Here is a 19,378-nt window from a genome sequence, read left to right on the forward strand (position 1 = left end):
GTAAAAAATAATCGGCACGTACACGCATGCGCACACACCTGCCAGCGCAAGGCTTCACCGTCATGGTAGTCTTTCTCAGGGTAAACACAAGTTTAAAGCAGGCACCTTTTTCATAAAAGTGAAAATCCTCTTTGGATTTCTTTCAGTTAGCGAAAACAGGTATTAATGTAGGTCTTTCGTAAAAGCAAAGTGGCATAAAGCGAACTTTCGTAAAGTGGGGGACACCTGTATACGGAATTCTTAAAGGTGTTTCATTAAGTGCCACTCTTTAGTTTTGTCATCAAGATTGAAGCCCAATGATTTAAAGTGGCCGAGTCAGAAAGGAAAGAACATTGGTGAAATAAAAACAAATGTGGTAGTGAGACCGTAAGGTATAGAAGCAGAATTAGGCCATTCAGCCCACTTCTGGTTGCTCACTCTCCCACTTAAGAATGCTGTAGACTTGATCTGAGATGACCCTAATCCTGGCATCTGGGAGGCAATGTTCCTTCTGGGAATCTTGTTGTTGTCCACATAAACTCCTATCTGTTTCCTAACCATTGAATCCCCTGTCACTATAGTTTGCCTCTTCTCCCCCTTCTCTTCTGAGCCAGGTTCCATGCTGGAGACCTGCCTGCTGTGACTTTCCTCTGCTAGATCACCCCCCAATAGTATCCAAAGCAATATACCTTTTATTGGCGGTAATGGCCACAGGGGTATTCTGCACTTGTTGTATATCTCCTTTTGCCCGCCCGATGGTCACCCAGTTACCTGTGTCCTGTATCTTGGGTGTAACTACCTCCTTGTCTATCAAGCCCTCCTCCTCCTGAATGATCCAGAGTTCATCCAGCTCCAGCCCTAGTTCCTTAACACGGACTGTAAGAAGCTGCAGGTGTAGTTGTCAGGGACACTGGAGGGTTCCTTGCTTTTCCGCTCACTGCAAGAGGAGCATCTTGTATGACACCTCCACTGCTCTAACTGTACAATTTAAAAAAAAAGAAAAATTAAACAAAAACACCTACCTTCTGCCTCTCCTCGCCAAAGCCTCTGTGCTGTCTAAACTTCCCTCTTTATTGGACTTTGCCAAGTGCCTAACTATTCACACTCCAACTTCTTGTGTTGAGTGGCATGTGGAATGTCTCAACTGCCCCCACTCTCGCTTTTGAAATCTCTCTCACTATGCACACTCTCAACATCTCCTAGTGATGTGTGGCGCGCAGAATGAATGTCCAGTCAAGGCTGATAGCGGGCATCTTTTCTCCTCGGCAGAGTGGTCAGAACAAGCCGGTCCACGGTGAAGGTGATTAACAGGCTTTGTTGGATAGACAAGAGTCCAAAATGACTTTGTGGGTGGAGTCTGACAGACCTTTCAGAGTTTTTGTTGAAGAGATAACCAAAAAAAAGTAGATGAGAGTAGGGCAGTGGATATTGTCTGCTTGGGCTTTAGCAGAGGTCCTGCATAGTAGGCTGCTCTGGAAGGTTAGGTCCCATGGAATCGAAGGAGAACTAGTCAGATTCAAAATTAGCGCGGAGGCAGAAAATAGAGGCTGGTGGTTGAAGGCTGCTTCTTGGAATGGAGACCGGTGACTAGTAGTGTAGCACAGGGTTCATTGTTGGGACCCTTGTTATTCAGTTTTTTGAAAATGATTTGGATGTGAATGCACAAGGTTTGATCAGTAAGTTTGCAGATGTCACGGAATTAGGTGGTGGTGTTGATAGCAAAGAAGGAGGTTGTCATAGACTACAGGGAATTCTTGATCAGTTAATGAAGTGAGCTGAGAAGCAGCAAATGGATTTCAATACAGCGAAGAGTGAGGTGAACAAACCAGCAATGTACTGTGAATAGTAGGGCACTGGGGGTGGAAGTGTAATGCAACAGGGATCCAAGAGTACAAACACGTAGTTCATTAAAAGAGGCATCACAGGTGGACAGGGTTTAGCACACTGGTCTTCATTATTCAAGGCATTTAAGTATAGGATTTGGGACACTACGTTGCAGTTGTAAAAGTCGTTGACTGCATTTGGTCTACTGTTTTGGTCACTCTGTTATGAGAAGGATGCGGTTAAACTGGAAGGAGTATAAAAAAGATTTACCACAATGTTGACAGGAGAGAGGGTCTGCGTTGTAGGCAGAGATTGGAACGTAGGAGCATGAGGTGCAACTTTAGAGAAATGTTTAGAATTGTTTGAGCATGGATAATGTGGGTGGTAACAATCTTTTCCCCAGTGGCAGGGTACAAACTATAGGCATAGATATAGGGTGAGAGGGTAATCATTTAAAAGGGAACTGAAGGGATTTTTTTTTCACTCAGAGGCTGGTGGGTAAGTGGAATGAGCTCCCAGAGGAAGTGTTTGAGGCAGGTACATTTAAGAAGTATTTGCAAAGAGGAGCAGGGTTTGGAGGGATATTGGTCAAATGAAGGAAATTAGCTAGGCGGCCATGTAGTTGGCATTTTACTGGGCCAAAGGGCTTGTATCCCTGCCGTAGTTTTCTATGAGTGACAAAACAGCCAGGAGTAATGGGAGGGGAAACATTTTTGAAATGGCAAATGATCTGGAATGTGCTATAGAGGCAGGTTTATGTGTAGCATTCAAAAGGGAGCTGGATAAATAACTGACAGGATGTAATTTTCAGAAGAGGGTGAGGAGGTGGATCTGGTTTAATTACCCTTAATTGAAACATTGAGAAACGCACCACTCAGCAAGCTTACAGATTTCAGTGAATTTGGAGAGAAGTGGTGAGTGGGCACCAAGAACAACTCAGCTTTGGTGCCTTGGAATCATTACCACGCATCGGGAAGACAACATCTGCAACAGCAGCACCTCTGCCATCCTGCACCAGAACATGTTTGCATTTTGTGGATTTAGATCGACAGGTAAAATTTCTGTTATACCAGCCATTTTGCAGTTGACTGTCTTAAACTGAGGATTAGATAAGAAACTAGGAGCCACTCAGCCTTTTAAGTTCATCCTGCTATTCAATATATTCATGACTAATCTGCCCTGACCTCATCTCTAATGGAGCCATTAGAGAGTTTTCACTGTGGATTCTCCAAACCAGTTATCTTTAAGGAGGAACTTTGACTGCTGCAGATCTAGCCTCTCACTGCATTAGGGTCAGATGCTGGGAATGTCAGATAATTCTTCCTTAGGTTCACAAACTCCTGTTGGAGATTTCATCAGGAAACCTTTCTACCTCTTAGTTACACACTCCCATCCACCAACATTTCAAATTCCATTTAATTAATTGACACTTGTTCAAGATAGAGCAGCTGGTTCATTTACTTTGGACCTGGCCAGGAGATTCAGTTTTAGTTCTTCAAATCTCTGAGGTTGTTGACCAATATCAGGGATGGACAGTAGGGACATTCACTTAGTTCTTCCAGTATCTGCTTGTAATAATATTAACATTTCAGACCAGAGCACAGACAAAGTTCTGAATTGTCCTCAACACGGGCAAAGGAATCAGTGGGAGGGAACTGAAACCTCACCCAAATAACAAACAACTCATTTACTAATATTAAACCATATTACTTATGGCTCTTAATAGTATTTGAAACTAAAAAGGGAAGTCTGTAGAAGCTTTGAATGATAAATATTTTGACAATTCTATACGCTGGGATGACTCAGTGACATAGCTAACAGAGCTACTGCCTCAGCACCAAAGGGGTTCAAGCTTAACCTTCAATGCTGTCCATGTGTTTGCAATTTCCCCATGATTTTCCCTTGGTGACCTGGCTTCCATCTACATCCCAAAATCTCGAGGGATGATTGGTTAGCTGGCTGCTGTGAAGGTAAATGGGAGAATCTGGGTCAGAGCTGATGGAAATGTGGGAAGAATAGAATGGAATGAGTGTGGCACTGGTGGACATCATGGACTTGATGGGCCGAAAGGTATGCTTCCAAGTTGTATGATTATGATTTCTGGTCAGCTTGCAGCCTTTTGTACTGTAGGGAATGGGTCAGCATACCCAGCACAGCACTAGGGTATGAAAAGTTCTGGAGCTCATTGGGTTCTCAATATTTTGATAGGTGACTCAACTCAAACCTGAGCCACGTAGTTAGCTTGCCAGTACCAGAGGGACGGGCTTGTTCAGACCCCAGCCACTCCAGCACCGACTCAGGACATTCCCAACGGCCAAGTTTCAGTTTTGGTCTGCCAGCCAAAAATAAATGGGAGAGTTGTAAAGACATTACTACTTCTTAACATTTATTTACAAAGATCCCACCTGGACACAAGAATATATTTGATTCACCCCCTTGTGTATCGAACTCAACCGACCCGCTCAGACTGAGCGGGTTACAGTTGCTGAGTTAATGTTACTGAGCTAGGCTTACAGTAATGGGCGGTGTCACAGATATATAGTGTAGTAAGTGAGGACAGTTTTGCCAGGACTTGATGGCCCAAGTTATAGAGGCTGGTAAGCATTGGAAGCTAAGGAGATGACGTTATAGAGGAATATAAAACAATGAGCGACAGAGGTAGGTTTAATGCAGAGTCTTTTTCCTAGTGGAAGGGAATCAAAGACTAGAGGGCACACTTGGACACGTATCTAGATAGGAAAGATTTAGTGATGTGGGCAAATGGGCATCTTGGTCAGCTGGGTGCCTGATTCTGTGCTGTATTAATTTATAATGTAGCATGTTGATGAGACATCACTGACAAGATTGCTGAGTTACTTGAAAGATTTTGCTTTTTAAAAAAAAGTAGAAATGATAGGAAGGAAGCAAGTCAGAATACCAGAGAAATAATTTGAATTCAGACTATTGACACAGGAACTAAAAAAACTATAAAACTTTTGGAAGTATTGTTTCCAGTTCTGGTCACCTCACTAGGAAGGATGTGGAAGCACTGGAAAGGGTACAGAGATTTACCAGGATGCTGCCTGGTTTAGAGAGTATGGATTATAATCAGAGATTAAGGGAGCTAGGGCTTTACTCTCTGGAGAAGAGGAGGATGAGAGGAGACATGATAGAGGTGTACAAGATATTAAGAGGAATAGACAGAGTGGACACCCAGCACCTCTTCCCCAGGGCACCACTGCTCAATACAAGAGGACATGGCTTTAAGGGAAGGGGGATATTAGAGGAAGGTTTTTCACTCAGAGTGGTTGGTGCGTGGAATGCACTGCCTGAGTCACTGGTGGAGGCAGATACACTAGTGAAATTTAAGAGACTACTAGACATATATGGAGGAATTTAAGGTGGGGGGTTATATGGGAGGCAGGGTTTAAGGGTCAGCACATTGTAGGCTGAAGGGCCTGTACTGTGCTGTAATGTTCTATGTTCTATTAACTTCTGTATCCAGCTGGGGTCCTCCCTGGCCAGGGAAGAACCCGAGTTATTTCTTGAAAGTTGTTGCTCCACAGTAGAGTACTGAACCATCAGCCTGGTTTATCTGCTCTAGACTTAGGCCAGACCTTCCCAGTCAGTTAACAGGGATACTCTTGAACAAGGCTAAGAGTGTTGGCTCTTTAATCACAGTTAGGCTTGCTACACACAATTGTAACACAAACATTATTAAACAGGCATTAAGGAAGAGCAAGAACAATGAAGTTTTAGTGATCCACAATGTTTTATATACATACCGCCTCTGAGCTATTAAACTTAATAAATGCTCTATACCAAAGATAAACAAAAACACTGCAAATGTAATGAATCCCTCTTCATGAGAGAGGGTAGTAATAGGGAAGTATGTTACAATTGTACAGGGTACTGGTGAGGCCACAACCAGAGCACAGTGCAGAGTTTCATCACCTTATTTAGGAAAGGAATTATTAATATTGGAGGCTGTCCAAAAGAGATTCATGGGGGGGAAGGGTGAGAGGGTTGTCCTATCACAAGCAACTAAAAGAATTAACACTATGTTCTAAATAACATTGTAGAAGAAAAGGGTGATTTTTGTTTTGAAATACTGTATAGATGGTTCTGAGAGAGTAAGATTGAATGTATGTCAAGATGTTTCCAAGAGCGGGAGAAGCTTGAACAAGAGGACACATTGGTTGGTGATGTAATTCCAAGATGCAATGGTGGTCAGTTGATACCCTATAGGGTTGTGGAGGCATGGTTATTAGAGGTATTCACAGATATTGTCCATGTTCTAGTCTTGGGTGTATTATTGAAACCACTGTTGTACGTTAGAAGAACCAAGTAACTGGCCCTTCTGTCCATCCCTGATGTTGGTTAGCATCAGAGCCTCAGAGATTTAAGGAACTAAAACTGAACCCCCTGGCCATATCTATCAACACCTGGGAGAAAAAGTAGCTGCTTTATCTTGAATGTCTGTCAATTAAGTAAAATGGAATTTGAAATGTTGGGTGGAGTGGGAAGGTGTTTGACTAAGAGATACAAAGGTCCTATAAAAACCTGATGAAATCTCAAACTGAGTTGGTGACCCTAAGAAATAATTTGAGGAATAATTATCAGACATAGAACACTGGCTTGATATTCCTCTGACCCCAAGGCAGTGAGAGGCTAGATCTACACCAGTCTAGGTTCTTTCCTGTATAATGATATCCTCATACTGGTTTGGAGAATCCACAATGAAAGCTTACTAGTGACTCTATGAGGTCTGGACACAATAATGAACGCCAGGATGGACTGGAAGGGCTGAGTGGCCTACTCCTGGTTTCTTATGTAATCCTCAGTGTAAGTGAGCCAACTGCAGCATGGCTGGTATAACAGACGTTTTCATGGCATTTGTAAATGTTTTTGTAGGACCTACCTTTTCTGCAGAAAAGGTCCCTTATCCTGTGGCTAAGGGGCAGCAAGTCCTGGAGCTGCCAACCCAGTCCACATAAACTGGGAATTGCTTCAGTTTAATGGGCAGCACATACCTGGAACTCTGGCCATAAAAGTGAGCAAGGCAGTGGTCAAAGATTCAACATCGCATGGCATTTCATAAGCAAGGATGTTATGAAGTCGGGGATAGAGTTAGGACAAAGATAGTTATGATTTTGATGAGGGCACAAGGAAGGTTGGTGAAGGGGATGGTGATCAAGCATATTCCCAAAATCCATAAAGAACTGCTCAAAAGGTTGCCAAGCAGAACGGTGACTCATTGAATTGAAGGGCCAATAGCGAAAGTTGGCTTAAAGGCAGAATACAGAGTACAAGTGCCAAGACTGCTGTTGTTTCAAAAATTGACGTGTAAGATTAAAATTCAAAATTCCTTAAACTCCCAACTAGATTGCACATTGCCAAACATGATCACATTATTCCAGAAGCCATAATTCTCATGAGACCATTCAGCCCATCAACTCAGTGCAATTTGCAATTCCCATCAGTCCCATTCCTCTCACTTTCTTCCCTGCAACCTCATCACCGTTTCTCTCTCCAAAATGCCCATCAAGTCTACACACATTCTCCTGAACACCTTCTGTATGTCAGGGGCAACTTACAGCAGCAATTAACCTACAAACATGACCAGGATGCTGGAGGAAACCAATACATTCGGGTGAAATCCTGGTCAACAGAGAGAGAACGTGCAGGCAGACTCGTGGTTATCTCCTGCTTCGATGATCATGTTCTTACAATAGTCAGTTCTCAAAACCTAAACACAAAAGTGATGGAGAGAGTCATCAACTGGGTGCCCAGCAACAACCCTATCTCCAAAGTTTGGTGAATTTTGCCAGCACTATTCAAACTCCAGACTTCATTACAGTGTCATTGCAAACATGAACACAAGACACAAATTTTAGGACCATATCAGATTCATAGTGAGGCATAGATGAATACTTGCAAAACTCAAAGGGGATTGAGTCAAAGTCCACCAGAGTTGGAGTCACATGAAAGGTACATTAATCAGAAAGAGTACATCACTGCAGATGATTCTGTAGACAGCAACTTAGAACTACCCACTTACACAGAAACATCGAAAACCTACAGCACAATACAGGCCCTTCGGCCCACAAAGCTGTACTGAACGTGTCCCTACCTTAGAAATTACCTAGGGTTACCCGTAGCCCTCTATTTTTCTGAGCTCCATATACCTGTCCAGGAGTCTCTTAAAAGACTCTCTGCGTAAAAAACATTACCCAACATCTCCTCTGTACCTACTTCCAAGCACCTTAAAACTGTGTCCTCTCGTGCTAGCCATTTCAGGTCTAGGGAAAAGCCTCTGACTATCCACACAATCAATGCCTCTCATCATCTTATACACCTCTATCAGGTCACCTGTCATCCTCTGTCGCCCCTGGGGAAAAAAGGCCAAGTTCACTCAATGTATGCTCCCCAATCCAAGCAACATCCTTGTAATCCTCTACACCCTTTCTACGGTTTCCACATCCTTCCCATAGTGAGGCGACCAGAACTGAGAACAGAACTCCAAGTGGGGTCTGAGGCTGCAACATTACCTCTGGGCTCCTAAACTCAATCCCACATTGATGAAGGCCAATGCACTGTACGTTTCCTTAACCTGCGCAGCTGCTTTGAGTGTCCTATGGACTCTGACACCAAGATCACTCTGATCCTCCACACTGCCAGGCGTCTTACCATTAATACTATATTCTGTCATCATATTTGACCTACCACTTCACACTTATCTGGGTTGAACTCCATCTGCCACTTCTCAGCCCAGTTTTGCATCCTATCAATGTCCCGCTGTAACCTCTGACAGCCCTCCACACTATCCACAACACCCCCAGCCTTTGTGTCATCAGCAAATTTACTAACCCATCCCTCCACTTCTTCATCCAGGTCATTTATAAAAATCACAAAGAGTAGGGGTCCCAAAACAGATCCCTGAGGCACACCACTGGTCACCGACCTCCATGCAGAACATGACCCGTCTACAACCACTCTTTGCCTTCTGTAGGCAAGCCAGTTCTGGATCCACAAAGCAATGTCCCCTTGGATCCCATGCCTCCTTACTTTCTCAATAAGCCTTGAATGGAGTACCTTGTCAAATGCCTTGCTGAAAACCATATACACTACATCTACGGCTCTACCTTCATCAGTGTATTTAGTCACATCCTCAAAAAATTCAATCAAGTTCGTAAGGCACGACCTGCCTTTGACAAAGCCATGCTGACTATTCCTAATCATATTATACCTCTCCAAATGTTCATAAATGCTGCCTCTCAGGATCTTCTCCATCAACTTACCAACCACTGAAGTAAGTTTACAGCTGAACTATCCTAACAAAGTGATAAATTATACTCATCTTCAAAGCAGGTCCTGACAACCTCTCCTTCAGTTTCAAAGACAAAGCCAAATCAGCCAACATCAAGCAACTGGAGCACACGACTGGCCAGCGAGGTTAATGCCACGGCTGGTTTGGTGGGTTAGGGGGCTCTCCCCATAGAATGCTAATAACTCAGCAGGTCAGTGATGGAATATTTATAACCATATAACAATTACAGCACGGAAACAGGCCATCTCGGCCCTTCTAGTCCGTGCCGACGCTTACTCTCACCTAGTCCCACTGACCCGCACTCAGCCCAAAACCCTCCATTCCTTTCCTGTCCATATTTCTATCCAATTTTACTTTAAATGACAATACCGAACCTGCCTCTACCACTTCTACAGGAAGCTCATTCCACACAGCTACCACTCTCTGAGTAAAGAAATTCTCCCTCGTGCTACCCTTAAACTTTTGCCCCCTAACTCTCAAATCATGTCCTCTTGTTTGAATCTCCCCTACGCTAATGGAAAAAGCCTATCCACGTCAACTCTATCTATCCCCCTCATAATTTTAAATACCTCTATCAAGTCGCCCCTCAACCTTCTACGCTCCAAAGAATAAAGACCTGACTTGTTCAGCCTTTCCCTGTAACTTAGGTGCTGAAACCCAGGTAACATTCTAGTAAATTTCCTCTGTACTCTCTCTATTTTGTTGACATCTTTCCTATAATTTGGTGACCAAAACTGTACACAATACTCCAAATTTGGCCTCACCGATGCCTTGTACAATTTTAACATTACATCCCAACTCCTATACTCAATGCTCTGATTTATAAAGGCCAGCATACCAAAAGCTTTCTTCACCACCCTATCCACATGAGATTCCACCTTCAGGGAACTATGCACCATTATTCCTACATTTATGCCCTGGGTACAAATGTAACATTAGCACATCTAGCATCTGAAGAACAGTACTGGCCAGCAAGGTTAATGCCACGGCTGGTTGGGTGGGTTAGAGGGGCTCTCCCCATAGACCACCAATAACTCGGCAGGTCAGTGATGGAATATGGTACAAATGTAACATTGGCACATCTAGGACAAAGCCGTGTGCTTGGTGGAAGCTTGGAAGCGTCAGTATACTGTGGTTGTGATCCTCCATTCTCCAACACATCATTCTCTCTCCAAACAATGGCAGAAGGTGCACAGGAACTTCTCCACTACCATGGCGACGGAATCTATCCAGGCAAGGCTACTCTACCTGGCAAGCACATCATTTGAAGCCAGACAAGTGTTGCTGGGCGGACACTGATCACAAGAACCCGTGGGACACTCTCCTTCAGCCAAGCTGTTGGTGCATCCCTATTCCTTCCTCATGAGCCAAAATACAATTACCTTTCCTTCAGTACTGCGGGAGTGTTTTTACCAAATAGGCCAAGGCCATCACAAATGCCTTGCGCAAAACTGGCGCCTGGTATCTAAAACAGGTAATGAACGAGAACAACTTGTGGCACAGAGACGAGTAACTGTTTGCCAGTGTTAGGCTCCTGGATTTTACCAACTCTTACAGACTACTAAGTGTTATAAAGCAACTCCAGTAGCTATTCCCAATCCTTAATCAGGCCTCATGCTCCTGGAACTGATTGTCCTCAGGTACTGGCATTCATTCACGTAGTTACAGGGTCCAGGCACTGGCACACATTCACCAAGCTCTTGCAAGAAAAGGTTTCAGCTTTTGGACTTTATTGGGACATTGTTCTTGCTATTTTCCCCAAAAAAACCTGATGACTTCATTCGCAGCACCTTGTCAGGTCAGATTGAAATGAATCATCATGGAAATGTCACAAACCGAAATAAACCAAATCCGGTTGGTTTGGTTCCACTGGGTGGCGGGGGTAGCAAAACAAAACTTACAGAAATAAAAAATAAATTTCTTCCAACAAGCCGACGGAGATTGGGCTCCATTCACCACGCCGAGGTAGGAGACAATGAACAGATTTTTTTTTTTTTAAATCAAATTGCAAGCGCAGGCCAAATGTTGATTGTCGGAAGGGAGTGGGCACACTACTGGACGTCACAGTAACGGTTATCGGAGGACAAGGTGAGGCAGCAGGATGGCTCCGTTCGTACAATTGTGCTGGACACAGTCCGTTTCCCTCGCTGCGGCCGGTCGCCTCATTTTTGCAGTTGCTTCATTCTGTTGAGAGCACTGCCGGCTTGGAACCATTCAATCTGTCCCTCATTGAAGCTGTGGTTGAGTAGAATCGTATCCTGGCTGCCATCCTTGTGCTTAAGGGTGCAAGTGAGAGGCTGAAAGAATAAAAAGGAAATGAGAACCAACAACCGAAAATAAATTCATAGGAAAAGAATCAAACATCCGATCAGTGTACTAGAGCTAATGTACATACTGGTACCTTAAGATCATCGTGCTTCACACATTTCCCCTCCCTCCTATACCCTGTATCCTTATGAAACATGACAAGAGACTCTGCAGATGCTGGAAATCCAGAGTAACACACACACTTGGTGCTGGGGGAACTCAGCAGGTCAGGCAGCATCTATGGAGGGGAATAAATGGTTGATGTTTTGGGCTGGGACCTTCTTCAGGACTGGAAAGGAAGGGGGAAGGAGCCCGGATAAGGTGGGGGGAGTGGGGAAGGAGTAAAAGCTGACAGGTAATAGGTGAAGCCAGGTGAGGGGAAAGGTGGGTGGGTGGAAATGAAGTGAGAAGCTGGGAGGTGACGGCAGTAAAGGTAAGGGACAGAAGGAGGAGGAATCTAATAGGACAGTGGACCATGCTTAAACCTCCATTTTATGCTGATTATTAGGTACGGAAGATTTCATGAAAGGCACTGACCAGTTGAGCCATATGGTCCATTTCAGAGGTATAATTAATGATACCCTTTCCCAGGGTTTAAATTCAAGACTGTCCAACCTCTAGATCAGGGGTTACCAACCCCTACTATTAATCGAGGGGTCCATGGATCCCAGGTTGGGAACCCCTGCACCTTCAGGCTAGGTTTCTCAATATATATGAAATATATGCTGAAATGATTCCCAAGTGAAAACACTGCTGTTATGTCTAATATTAATATGCATGGATTAAGTGAAAAATGGGTACTGTACAACCCCTCTTCTGGAGAAGAATTTCCTTCGACAGACAGCAGGATATCTGGTAGCCTGTAACACTCATTATTTCTGAATTTAACTGGGAGGACAGCTTGTTTGCCAGTGACAGTGAGAAAGGGGAATCTTTGCTCAGGGATCACAACCACCTTATTAGGTAAAAGCTATGTACCAACCAAACCCAAATCAGACAGCGCATATCCATGGAGATGCAAGAGACTGCAGATGCCAGAATCTGGAGCAGCACATGAGATGCTAGAGGAGCTCACATTCTCAGTATTATTGATTTACTTGTTTTCTTATATTTGCACAGTTTTGCCTTCTTTCGCACATTCAATGTTTGTCAGTCTCTGTGTGTCGTTCATTGATCTTATTGTATTTCTCTGCTTTACTGCGAATGCAAGAAAATTAATCTCAGGTACAGTACTGTTCAAAAAGTGTGTGTGTGTGTATATATATATCTCTATCTGGAGTGCCTAAAATTTCTGGACTGTACAGTAGTAATTTTATGTATTGCTGCTACTGCTGCAAAAAAACAAATTTCATGACATGTGTGAGAGGTGATAAACTTGATTCTGATGTGGGTCTCTGTTGTGGACTGAGAGTGGTATCTTGGATGGGAAAGGGGGAAGAGGAGAGGAAGCACTGGAGAGACTTTCTGTAATGATAAATTGTTTGGAATCAAATTTACCTTGGCTAAGACTTTTGTACAGTACTGTATGTATATAGTGACATATACATTGATAATAAATTTACTTTGAACTTTAAGGTAACATGGAAGGAAATGGACAGTTGATGTTTTGGGTCAAGACCCTTCATCTGGTCTGTAAGTCAACAGGCCATGTATCCTTGAAATCCAAAAACATTTCTCACCAACTAGAAACTAGCAAGTGAAGAGACTGCTCAGGTTTTACACACAGCAGAGGAAACGTTTGAATATGAATTCAGTTCAGTTCTGCCACTGGTGGATTGGTGTGAAAAGAACAACTTAAGCCCGAACGTGGAGAAGACAAAGGAAATCACTGTGGACTTGAGGAAGGTGCCGACGAACCACCCTCCTCTGCGATTACATGGCTCCCCCATACATAGAGTTAAGTGCACCAAGTTCCTGGGAGTTCACATCATGGACGACTTCATCTGGTTCCTTTGCATCACCTCCCTGAAGAAGGCACAGCAGACTGAGGCAAGTAAGCCACCCCCCCATCTTAACTGAATTTTACAGGAGCACCACTGAGAGTGTCCTGACAAGTTGCATCTCTATCTGGTATGGGAGCAGTTGAGCATCAGACTGGAAGCCCCTACAAGGGACTGTGAGAACAGCTGAGAGGATCATAGGGGTCTCCCCACCATTCATCCATAGGGACGTTTATCAGGAGCGCTACATTGCAGGGCCTTTAGTATTATTAAGGATCCCACCCATCCATCCAGCATCCTCTTTGACTTTCTACCATCAGGCAGGAGACTCTGATGCATAAAAACAAGAACGGTTAGAATGAGAAAGCTTTTTCCCCCAGGCCATTAGGTTTCTGAACTCCTGGACGCATTGTATTTGAAGTGCCACTGGTTAATCTGTTCTGTACCTTATGATATTTAATATTAATGCACTTTAGTTTGTTATTTATGTGTGATTCGTTTGTAGATGTTATCCTTACCTTTGTAAATTATTGTGTATTATGTGTACTCCTGTGCTATAATGGTGAGACTCTTGGCAGTGTGGAGGGTCAGAGGGATCTTGGAGTTCGAGTCCATAGGACACTCAAAGCTGCTGCGCAGGTTGACTCTGTGGTTTAAGAAGGCATACGGTGCATAGGCCTTCATCAATCGTGGGATTGAGTTTAGGAGCCGAGAGGTAATGTTGCAGCTATATAGGACCCTGGTCAGACCCCACTTGGAGTACTGTGCTCAGTTCTGGTCGCCTCACTATAGGAAGGATGTGGAAGCCATAGAAAGGGTGCAGAGGAGATTTACAAAGATGTTGCCTGGATTGGGGAGCATGCCTTATGAGAACAGGTTGAGTGAACTTGGCCTTTTCTCCTCGGAGAGACAGAGGATGAGAGGTGACCTGATAGAGGTGTATAAGATGATGAGAGGCATTGATTGTGTGGATAGTCAGAGGCTTTTTCCCCAGGGCTGAAATGGCTAACACGAGAGGGCACAGTTTTAAGGTGCTTGGAAGTAGGCACAGAGGAGATGTCAAGGGTAAGTTTTTTTACGCAGAAAGTTGTGAGTGCGTGGAATGGGGTGCCAGTGACAGTGATGGAGGTAGATACGATAGGGTCTTTTAAGAGACTCTTGGATAGTGATGATATTCAGGGATATCATCCCATGGAGCTATGAAAAATAGAGGGCTATGGGTAACCCTAGGTAATTTCTAAGGTAAGGACATGTTCAACACAGCTTTGTGGGCCAAAGGGCCTGTATTGTGCTGGAAGTTTTCAATGTTTCTATGTTTATACCCTGGTTCGAAGAAACATCTCACTTACATATACACATACATACATATATACACACACACACACACACACATATATAGTTAAATGACAATAAGCTTGACTTGACTCCTCACACCTGATCTTGCAGGACAATTATATTAAGGCTTGTGAAAATCACTAGTTGGGAAAACGTTACTGGCAAGGTACTTTAATTTGAGAGGGGACAGCAGAAGCTGAGGAATTGGAACTGGAATTTTATGAAGAACAGCACAGAGTCAACAGCAAGCAAGAATACCTTTCCAGGTGCAAATTCATTCAGCCCAATGATGGAGACTTTATCATCCGGTTGCACCTTGTCATAATCGCTGGGATTGGAGAAGGTCAGGGGCAGCAGACCTTGTTTCTTCAGATTGGTTTCTGCAAAGAAAAAAATCTATTATTACTTTGTTTTTGTATTACACAGCTTGTTGTCTTTGCACAGTGGTTGAAAGCCAAGTTGGTGCTGTCTTTCATTGATTCTATTATGGACTTACTGAGTATGCCCACAAGGAGATGAATCTCTGGGTATATATGGTGATAAATATGTACTTTGATAACAATTTTACTTTGAACTTTGATTATTTTTTCCTCTACGAAGAATGAAGTTATCTTTGGTGCAACAGCTCAGTAAAAGAGGAGCAAGTTTCAGCTCGTCTCAATCAGCACCACTTTCCCCTTCACTTACATATTGTGCGGTAGGCTAATCTCATGCTGCACAGAAAATGACTCTTCAGCCCATCATCTCCATGCTGACGGGCAAACACCGATCTACACCTTTGATATTGTCTCTTCTCCCCTTGGGCAGAAATTACAAAAGCATGAAAGCATCAAAGACAGATTCTATCCCGGTGTTAGAGACTTGAACGGCCCTCTTGTATGACAAGATGGATTCTTGACCTCACAATCTACCTCATTATGACTTTACACTTTATCATTTACCTTTTCTTTTTCAGTGCAGTGGGTCTTTGAGAGGGGCCCTTGATTTGATTGACTGATTTACCGAGGCAGCGAGAAGTGTAGACAGAGTCCACGGAGGGGACGATGGCTTTTGTTTTGTGTAGGGCTGTGTCTGCAAAATGCAGAGTTGTGGTCACACCTCAGCATATCACAGGAATCAGCCTTCCCTCATGGTCTCCGTTCACTAACTCAGCAAAACAGCCAGCATAATCACGCACCCCGCACATTCTCACTTCTCCACACTTCCATTGGGCAGAAGCTACATGTATCACCAGGCTCAAGAACAGCTTCTACCCTGTTGCATAAGACTATTGAATGGTTCCCCGGTACAATAAGATGGACTCTCGACCTCACCATGACCCTTCACTTTGTTTACCTGTACTGCCCTTTCTCTGTAGTTTTTACACTTTAATCTGCATTGCTAACATTTTACCTCGTTCTACCTCAATGCACCATGTAATGATCTGATCTGATGAACAGTATACAAGGCAAGCTGTTCAATATACTTGGTGTTTATGACAGCAATAAGCCAGTGAACACTAATCCCACAAAAAATCCTTTTCATTTCCCCCACATTCCCATCAACTCCCCACTGAGTCTACTGCTCACATGTAAATTACCACCATGGGCAATTTAGTGGCCAAATACAAACCCCATTTCCAGAAAAGTTGGGATATTTTCCAAAATGCAATAAAAACAAAAATCTGTGATAAGTTAATTCACGTGAACCTTTATTTAACTGACAAAAGTACAAAGAAAAGATTTTCAATAGATTTACTGACCGACTTAATTGTATTTTGTAAAAATACACAAATTTAGAATTTGATGGCTGCAACACACTCAATGAAAGTTGGGACAGAGGCATGTTTACCATTGTGTTACATCACCTTTCCTTTTAATAACACTTTTTAGTCATTTTGGAACTGAGGATACTAATTGTAGTAGATTTGCAATTGGAAATTTTGTCTATTCTTGCTTGATATAAGACTGCTCAACAGTCCATGGTCTCCCTTGTCTGATTCTCCTCTTCATGATGCGCCATACATTTTCAACAGGAGACAGATCTGGACTGGCAGCAGGCCAGTCAAGCACACGCACTCTGTGTCTACAAAGCCACGCTGTTGTAGCCCGTGCAGAATGTGGTCTGGCATTGCCCTGCTGAAATAAGCATGGATGTCCCGGGAAGCGACGTCGCCTTGATGGCAACATATGTCTCTCTAAAATCCTAATATACGCCTCAGAGTCAATGGTACCTTCACATACATGCAACTCACCCATGCTGTGGGCACTGATGCACCCCCATACCATCACAGATGCTGGTCTTTGCACCTTTCGCTGATAACAATCAGGATGGTCGTTTTCATCTTTGGCATGGAGAACTCGACGCCCGTTTTTTCCGAAAACTAGCTGAAATGTGGACTCATCTGACCACAGCACACGGTTCCACAGTCTTTCAGTCCATCTGAGATGAGCTCGGGCCCAGAGAACTCACCAGCGTTTCTGCATAGAGTTGATGTATGGCTTCCTCCTTGCGTAATACAGTTTCAAGTTGCATTTCTGGATGCAGCGATGGACTGTGTTAAGTGACAATGGTTTTCCGAAGTACTCCCGAGCCCAGGTGGTTATAATTGTCACAGTAGCATGACGGTTTCTTAGGCAGTGCCGCCTGAGGTTTCGAAGATCACGCGCATTCAACAGTGGTTTCCGACCTTGCCCTTTACGCACTGAGATGTCTCTGAATTCTCTGAATCTTTTCGCAATATTATGTACTGTAGATGTTGAAAGACCTAAATTCTCTGCAATCTTGCATTGGGAAATGTTCCTTTTGAACTGACTAACAATTCTCTCACGAATTTTGACACAAAGGGGTGAGCCACGACCCATCCTTGCTTGCAAACACCGAGCCTTTGATGAATGCTACTTTTATACCCAGTCATGATACCTCACCTGCTACCAATTAACCTGCTTAATGTGGAGTCTTCCAAACCGGTGTGACTTGAATATTCTGTGCACTTTTCAATCTTATTTTAACTCTGTCCCAACTTTTGTTGAGTGTGTTGCAGCCATCAAATTCTAAATTTGTGTATATTTTCAAAATACAATTAAGTCGGTCAGTAAAACTATTGAAAATCTTTTCTTTGTACTTTTGTCAGTTAAATAAAGGTTCACGTGAATTAACATATCACAGATTTTTGTTTTTATTGCATTTTGGAAAATATCCCAACTTTTCTGGAAATGGGGTTTGCACATCTGGGATATGGGAGGAATCCATGTAGTCACATGCAGACAGTACCAAAGTCAGGATCAACCCATGGTCTCACTTTAAGAACTCTTTCTCTTATTATTTCATGCTCCGTTATTTATTGCCATTTATTTACATTTGCATTTGCACAGTTTGTTGTACATTGATCCTGTTTAGTTACTGTTCTATAGATTTGCTAAGTATGCCCACAGGAAAATGAGTCTCAGGGGTGTATCTGGTGACATGTACGTACTTTGATAATAAATTTTACTTTGAACTTTGAAAGCAGACGTTGGTAGGTTCTTGGTGAGTCAGGGCATCGAAGGTCATGGGGGAGAGTGCAGGAGAATGGGGTTGAGAAGGATAATAAATCAGCCATGATGGAATGAGGGAGCAGACTCGATGGGCTGGATGGCCTAATTCTGCTCGTTATGTCTTAGGATCAAACCCGGGTTTCTGGAGCCGTGGGGCAGCAGCTCTACCAGCTGAGCCACTGTGCCACCCTACACCCTAACTCCATGTGACATTTCTAAGCCCTTCCAATCTGGACTCCACGTTAAAAGAAATAGCTTTTCTTCACCTAGCCTAACAAATCCCATTTGCCCACATTTGACCCATACTCCTCCATTTCTGAGGGACATGAGCCAAAGGCGGGCAAATGGGACTAGCTTAGAAGGGCATGGTGGCAGGCATGGATGAGGTGGGCCAAATGGCCTGTTCTCATTGACTCTAAATCCTTTCATCATCAAGGCTTGTTTAGGTCTCCTGATTAACCAAACAATTCAAATGGTTGACAGAATCTGAACCAGCAGCTAGCTGGAATCTCAACGAAGTGATGCAGTTAAAATTGGCAACGAGGGAGTACGAGAAAGAATGGCAGCCACTAAAGTGGATAAATAACCTGACCCACGTGGACTGCAACACAAGATAGTGAGAAAACTAAAAATGAAAATTCCAGAAGCCCCAGCCATAATCTCCCTAGCATTTCTTATTCCCTTTCATGTGCAGCATTTGCATATCTACAGATGACACCAGACACAAGATTTGAAACAGCAAGGAGATGGCAGGAGTCACCCATGAGACACGGTCAGGCTGGTGTTAAGGTGAAGAGTTACATTTAGGTAGGAAGAATAAGAGAACACAATATGAATTAGGTCATAACTCTTAAGAGATCAATGGACATGAGTTTCTTCACTCAGAGAGTGTGTGAATGGGGAATGAGTTGTCAGCGGAAGTGGTGTTTGCAACACAGGTTGTGTAAGGAGGTGTACTGAGGGCTATGGTCCAGATGTGGGTCAATAGGATTAGGTAGAATACCAGTTTGGCGTGGACCAGAGGGCTTGTTTCTGTGCTGTACTGCTCTAAACGTGCATCGAAAGTGCTGGGGAAGCAGTGGCTGAAGACACTTTCTAAAAGGCATGGTGCACGAGAGCAAGGAAGTTCCAATGAGTTCAGCTGCAACTGGAGAACTGCATCCTGGAGA

General features: G+C 43.5%; 1 protein-coding gene across 1 annotated transcript in view; it reads right to left on the reverse strand.

Annotated features, from left to right (window-relative positions):
* Positions 1-10,825: 10,825 nt before the first annotated feature.
* Positions 10,826-19,378, reverse strand: part of aco2 (aconitase 2, mitochondrial) — a 69,522-nt gene continuing 60,969 nt past the window's right edge. The window contains exons 17-18 of the mRNA XM_073033925.1: positions 14,953-15,074; positions 10,826-11,409 (exon numbers count right to left, since the gene is read on the reverse strand). Of these exons, the coding sequence (XP_072890026.1) occupies positions 11,275-11,409; positions 14,953-15,074 (257 nt within the window). The 3' untranslated portion in view covers positions 10,826-11,274. The remainder of the gene's footprint in view (positions 11,410-14,952; positions 15,075-19,378) is intronic.

The sequence above is a fragment of the Hemitrygon akajei genome, chromosome 31, assembly GCF_048418815.1.
Source record: "Hemitrygon akajei chromosome 31, sHemAka1.3, whole genome shotgun sequence".
Classification (NCBI taxonomy): domain Eukaryota; kingdom Metazoa; phylum Chordata; class Chondrichthyes; order Myliobatiformes; family Dasyatidae; genus Hemitrygon; species Hemitrygon akajei.